Genomic DNA, 7,150 nt, shown 5'->3' on the forward strand with positions numbered 1-7,150 from the left:
AGAAGACTATGCTGGTGATCTTGGGAGTAGAATAAGGGTATTATCTCTTACTTTTCAGAAATGTGTTTTCCTACTGTTGGGTCGCTGTATATCATGAAGACCCATCCCTCTCCTCTGTCTTTTATCAGCTTTCCTTCAGGTTCCCAGTTAGACTTCTTCAATTTAGCCTTACTTTTAATGTTTAATTCTAAGCATGGACAAATGCAAATTTTGACAGTGTCTCAATATAGCTCTTATAGGTATGTTTATATTAGCATTTTGGTTTGGATCAGGAGTGTGCTTTGTAAGTGAATCCCCTGATTGTCCCACTGACCTTGCTTCGGTTCTTGTTGCAGAGGAGTCCCGGAGAGCATAAACTGGAGGGACTCCTTTTCAATGAAATTAAATCAAAATATGCCCTCAAACCACTTCTGAATGTTCAGTTTATGGGACAAAACTAGGTCCTACATGAAGCACCCCTCCTCAATACAAACAGTGGGACATAAGGTCCTCACACAAGTGTTTTGCTCTACAGACCTATTCCTATTGTGCTGCACCATGCTAATGCAGACATAAGCCAAAGAGAACTCTGTTTTAGAGTTTCCATACTTCTTTAAAGAAAGCTTGGATGACAAAGACTTTCTGAGACCCAAGTGTTCACCATTAAGCAGGAAGAACAGGAGCCGGTTACATGATCTTCTAATATTCTGAGAATTTCCGTAATTATTTTAAAAACCTTTAAAATTTTTTTATGTGCATTCTGGGCTGAAGAGTGCACTCTAGACACTCTAACCTAGCACCTCTTAAATGTGCAAGTGCTTGATATTCTGTGTCGCCTTACAGCTACCTAACTCCCTACATAGGTAGGGTACTGCTGAAAAAAACAGTTGCAGGCTGAAAAACCATAGAGAGAAGTCTCGTTAATCTCCAGTGCATGCTCTCATGTTCTTGCATCTCTAAATAAACTCTAACTGCAGCAGCTGGTTTCAGTCAGGCTCTTACCCAGATGCTAGCAGGTCACTGACAGGGTTCCAGGCACAGATGAACACCTCTGATTCATGGCCCCGAAGGACTGTTGCTTTGTTAGGAGGAATTTCAACATCCCCGTCAATTTCCATTGGCTTTGAATGATTATCTGTAAGGAGATACATCACAATATAAGTAGTCTGCAAGATGTTGTTAGATCTGCTTTAAAAATAGCTGGCTACCCACAGGCTAAAGCTTAATGCAATGAACACATTACAAATAATGTACTGTGTTGTGTCACTGACCACATTATTCTATTTTCTTCCCTATGGTGATTCAAATTTATGATAGTTTTTCAAAATGTAGAACTCTCCAAAATACTCTGTATAAATGCATGTAGCTAGTCTTCAAAAAATGGTTAGCATTTACTTCACTATGTTTTTTTGAAGCTGACTTTATTAAAAATGACTTACAGATTTATTAAAATAGGATATTACTACATTTGAGAAAGCTTTATGCTGTTCTTGTAAAAAAGCAACATACAGCACATTCAGTTTCTTGGAGGGTGTCCAGCAAGCAATATGTGGGGCTACTGACAGATGAAGGATATACTGAATAAGGGCCTCATTCCCTGAGCACTGCAGGAAAACAATGAGTGATCACTTTACTTAAGGGTATCATGATATAAGCAAAGGAACCAACTGATGCATAGATATACTTAACCTGCATGCTGCAATTTTGGTGCTTTTTTGCAGTCTAAGTAACTTTGTTTTTTATAAAGCTCTTGCATTTCATTAAGGAAAAAATAAAGCAAGTTTAAAATGATGAATTTCTCTTAGTGGCAGCAATTCGTTCCAATTTGCACCACGAACAATGTTTTCACTCCAGATTTTCATCGCTTCAGTATAAATCTTCATCATTTGCAGCTCAAACTACACTTCCTGGCAGCAACACAAGATTATTATCCTCTGTGAACAAGACACCAATCAAGGACAGGTAACACACTGAAACAATAGATAACAGATGTTACATACAGAAGTGTAGCCCATTTCACAGAAAGCACATCCAAGAGCAGGTATGTGGCAGGCTGTCAGAGAGGCAGACTCAGGTTATCTAATCAATTTCTTGGCCAGCTCATCTGCTCTGATTGATCAAAGTCCAACTTCTCATTCTGGGTTAAGTCTTTTAGTTAGTCATTCTCTAATCACATATGGAGATCCATAGGTTCACAAGTGAAATAATTATGCTCCTTTATTGCCACATGTTTATGGTATTTAAAATCAGCCATCTGTCCCCATACTCATGCTCTGTTGAGCTATTGCCCATTGCCTGGCAAAACAGACTGTGATGGTACACAATTGCCATCGGAAGGAAGATCTCCAGATTTCTACCCTTGCCCATGCTTTCAACTACCCTGATCTGCTAGTCTAATTTTTGCTAAGTCACAGAAATAGCACTTCTAATAGCATGTTTTGTTGGGTACCTTATTAATCATAGAGTGTTCTGTCTGTGCCATCACTTTGCCGTAGATTCACATCTAATTCCGTGAGTTACACGGCATTGTTTTGAGTATTAAAATTAGAAAACAGCTAACTAGTTTCATAGTTCACATTCCTCATTCAGAATATCATTATTTTTAACTACTCTCACTGTCTACGGTCTTGTTGCATAAAAATAAACATATTACAAATGCCTGTTTGCAAAACCTACACCTCTGCTAAGTCCCTATGTAAAGCATCGCCCTTGATAATTCCCTATGTGTATAACTACTAAAATTAATAATATCAACTAAAATTAATAATATCAGGACATATTAATGCTCGAGATTTACCCTGACATTAGCAACTTGGAACTCTGATATGATATTCTGAGAAATCAGGGCAATGAGGAGCAAAGCACTATCAAAAACAAATAGAAGACAGGAATTTCAGAGCTCCTGATCTTCTCTTTCTTACCACAGCAGAAAAATCACCTGGTTTAAAGCATACCTTGATGAGAAAAACAGCAGCATGGTAATGATTATGCATTCATCTGTGTCCTATTCACAGTGTGAGTTGGAAACTGGGAGCAAATCAAGAGGCAATATCTTTCAAGTACTTTAATTTGAAGAATTTAAATGAGAGGCTACTCTTACCAGATATGATCCTAGTGTCACCTGCCTGGCTCTAAAGGCAGAGCTGCTTTTCACTCTTGAGTAAAATCAAATGAAGGCTTGGAAACAGCATTACTCCAAGGTCCCCGAGTTATGAGGTGTTATCACAGCAAGGCCATCTGATACTTAGAAACATTTTTCCTTTGTACATGGCCAGATGGAAGAACCTAAATACACACTTTCCATGTTAATTGCTGTAAAGAAAAACAGTCTTGCTATGAAAAAAAAACCTTCACCAGCTGATACCTGCATTGGCCTATGCAAGACTGATTTGCTTTTGGGAGTGATCGCCTCCAGGATTATTTTCTATTATTTTCAACTACTCATTTTGACACTACCGGTCTAATTGCACAGAATAAGAGGGAGGGAAAAATGAGTAATATTTCAAAAATTGTTTGCAAATCTTCATATTATGTGTCTTTTCTTCCTGTTTTCATCAGCCTGTATTTAAACAGTCAGTAGCATTCACATTTAGATTGTTACCGCTAAGCACAAAAGTTGAAATGCCCCATTGAACAAGTGGGATAGTTAATACTTCTGCAGTACAGCTTCAGGTTCTTTGCAGATTCAGATAGACACTAGCAATATAAAAAAGATTTGGTGACTTTAACAACAAAAAGTTGCAGAAACTCTAGAGTACAAGATGGCACTCTAGTAATGAGTGCTGAGCTCCTTGTACAGTGTGAGCTGGTTTAAGCCCTGGTCTTATCTGAAAATTTTGCTTTCCAGTGGCTGCAGATACTACAGATGTACTGGGAATTAGAAGTCCTCAGCTACAGTAATCATCAGGAATATGCTTTTTTTTTTTTTTTGGTATCTTCAGATCAGAAAGTTCTTGGTTAAGACCTCATTTGCACAAAGGATCCTTGATAGAGAAAACAGTTCTACCAAGTGTAAAAGATTTTCATAGCTGGCAGGTCACATATTGGAGGATTGTGCTGAAATGTTAATAGAAAACATTTTCTAAAGGCCAGGGAGCTTCTGGTTAAAAATATACTATTCTCCTAATTTTTTTCCTCAAACTTATTAAAAATATAAAACCACTGGAAATTAAAAGTTACATTCCTCCAAACTTCTATGGTGTTTGTTTTTCTTCTCAAATACAGTTTTAAAAAATCAGTGAAAAATTTTAACTATTTCTTTCTTTCTCTCCACCAGATTAAATACAAAGTTATTTTAAGATCTAAACCTGACTTTTCTCAGGAAATGTGTTTTTTTACTTAAATCTTTGACAGGCCATTCGTTGAAGATGTTCTTTATGGCCACAATTATAATAAAAGAACTAGGCTCTCTCTTTTTTTTTTTTTGTTCAGAGTTTTATTTTTCTTAAATCCAAGCCAATCCTCGCAAATATAATGAAACAAATGACACTAAATTTGAGCTGGAAAACAATCCAAAGTTTGGCTCCATTTCTACATGGTGATTTTTTTTCTTATTAATTTTTCAGCTGACTCAAAGCTGAAAATATTACCCAGGAAACAGCAATAGAAGGTAGCAATTTTATTTTTTATTTTTTTAAATCTGTCTCAAACTGTTACTATGGTTAGATTTTTTTCTTTCTCCCTTTCTTAGTACGTCTCCCTTACAGTACATATAAAAATATATTCTATATTCTATCTTATTTGATTAAATACATTAACACTTTTTCTGAAGACTTACAATGTCCAGGAGAACTCCGTATCAGAATAAATGCAAACTACGTAACTTCTAAAAGACATCTCCTTCTGTTTTTCCTTTTTCTCTCTCTCTCTCGTTTTTTTTTTTTTTTTTTTTTTTTTTTTGACAGGTTGATATATGGGTAGCTTCAAGGTTATGATTAAGGACTAAGACACCATTGAAAACCACCCTGGCATATACCAGTTCTGTGGAACCTGACAATAGTGGAAATGATGGTTTGAGAAGTTTCTCACATCTTTCATATCAGCAGCCCTTTACCCCCAGTAGGTCTCCCAGCTTTCACCTTACCTATATTATGTCCTATCCTAAACTTCTATCCTATCCTATCCTAAACTGTTTGTCCTAACCTAAACTCTTACCAGACCTTTTGTCTTATTCTATCCTTGACGAAACACACTCTGGACACAGTGATAAGGGAAAAGGTAAGGCTGAATGCACACTTTGCCCTGCACAAGTAATGAAGAGGAAGGGTATGACTTTTTTATTATTTAATAATACAACTATATTTTTCTACCTTTACCATAAAAGAGAGAAATAAAAGTGTAAGAAAGTTAATCAGGCCCATGCAATAAATTACCGGCTAGGTTTGTTGAAGTCTTTATTTCTACTGGTTACTGATGATTACTGAGGCAGATCTCTTGGAGTTTGTTGTTTAAACGGGTCCTTTCAAGAGTGAGAATGCAAGTTTTGCAACTGTGTGTGCTTCTTCCATGTATATTCCTCAGCCTTCAGCTGTGCTACACTACCTTGCTGATATACTCTGAATGACCCAGAGAGAAAGGTTACAGTTGTCCCAAGGTGACACACACATCAGAGAGCCACTGCCCTTGCATTTCTCAGCAGCTCCTCTCCAAAGCCTGCTTCTCCTTAAATTGCAGACCTCACCTCTGCTCCCAGGATGAGCACCTGGCACAACAGCGGCTGCCAACAGCATGTGACAGCTGGCCAGCTACTCCCCGTGGACCTTCAGTCTTCCCATCGCCACTGCTCTGTTAACTTGTCTGCATGGCAGGCTGCATATCCACAGTTATGCCTTGAAATTTGCTATCTATCTGGTGGAATAATCATTGGTTGACATGAATCCTACCTCAGTGAAATTTTATGCCACAACACAAAGTCAGGTACTGGCATCCTACTCCAGGCAAAGCTATAGGATGATATATTAAGTCATACAGGACTTCTTCCTAAATATTCCAAGAAAGGTCTGTAACTGTTCATGAAAATCCTTCTATTAAAAATCACCGTGAGAATTATTTTTTTCAAAGGTGCAAATGGCCAACCTGAGAGATCAAGGTGTAGTGTGTGGAGACGCATTTGAAGTGATCTGCAAGGCTTTCCTTCTTTTTTTAAATGCAACAGCATGTGTATTTCTTCAGATCAAGAAGAAGCAAGTCTGAGAGGATCTGTACTAGTGATGATCTGCTAATCAGTTTTCTACCTTCAGAATCTTTTTTTTATCCTGACACAGGAAGAAGTTCCCCAAAGATTTTCACAAATGAGCTAAAGGAAAGGGTCAACAAACAAAATGTCACAGTTTGATACATTTAAAAGTATTTCCGTATCTGTTTGTACCCCTTCATATATGAAATAAGTTCAATTTCAAAGCAAAGGATCATTTTGAAGTAAAATATTAAAATTTCACAGTCCAGAAAAATAATATTTTGGACTTTTTCAGAACTTTTTTACAATTGTTTTCTCAAAAGAAAAGTGTAATTTAAATCACTGCAGTTTTACCGGGGAAAACTATCCTGTCAAACTAGAGTTCTCTGAAGAAAAACCTTGTTTGAAAACATTTTTCTATCTATCTGGCTCATAGTGGAACCTGTTCAGATCAAAGAGAAGATGGAGACTGATAAAGATATCTACACTGCAGAACAAATGCACTCCATTGCATGACTACAGCCCTGACCTCTTCCTTGTCTGAATGAAAGAGCTATTGGAGCATCTCACAAAACCTGCCAAGCACATTCTTCCAGATTTTTTTTTGAGGGAAATTGGGGATTAAGTTCTCATTTCAGAGGGCAGCCAGTGCCCTAGCGTGGTTTGCACACAGAAATTAGAACCGTTCATTATATCTGCCCTATGATGTCAACACAGGTATCAAGATTTAGTTACACATACAGGTATGTACACGCCTTGTTTTATATGTCTAACTATGCTTAGCTTAGTATCCCTCTGCCATCAATAAACAGAGGTGACTTCAGAGGTCTTGAGGACTCTGACCTTTCCCACAGACTAGGGAAGTCCAGGGAAGCTAGCACTTACTTAGGTATTTGCAGTAGTCTGTATGACTAAGCAGGTGCTCTTAAATAAAACAGGTTAGGAACACTGTCCTCTCTGCCTTCAATATAAGATGGCTGCATCCAAACTGTCTGC

General features: G+C 37.5%; 1 protein-coding gene across 12 annotated transcripts in view; it reads right to left on the bottom strand.

Annotated features, from left to right (window-relative positions):
- The window catches only part of TBL1X (transducin beta like 1 X-linked), a 205,626-nt gene that overhangs the window by 28,637 nt on the left and 169,839 nt on the right, over positions 1-7,150 (bottom strand). For all 12 annotated transcript variants that reach the window (XM_009683683.2, XM_068921037.1, XM_068921074.1 and 9 more), the window contains one exon: positions 982-1,114. In XM_009683683.2, the coding sequence (XP_009681978.2) occupies positions 982-1,114 (133 nt within the window). The remainder of the gene's footprint in view (positions 1-981; positions 1,115-7,150) is intronic.

This window comes from Struthio camelus, chromosome 1 (assembly GCF_040807025.1).
Source record: "Struthio camelus isolate bStrCam1 chromosome 1, bStrCam1.hap1, whole genome shotgun sequence".
NCBI classification, from domain to species: domain Eukaryota; kingdom Metazoa; phylum Chordata; class Aves; order Struthioniformes; family Struthionidae; genus Struthio; species Struthio camelus.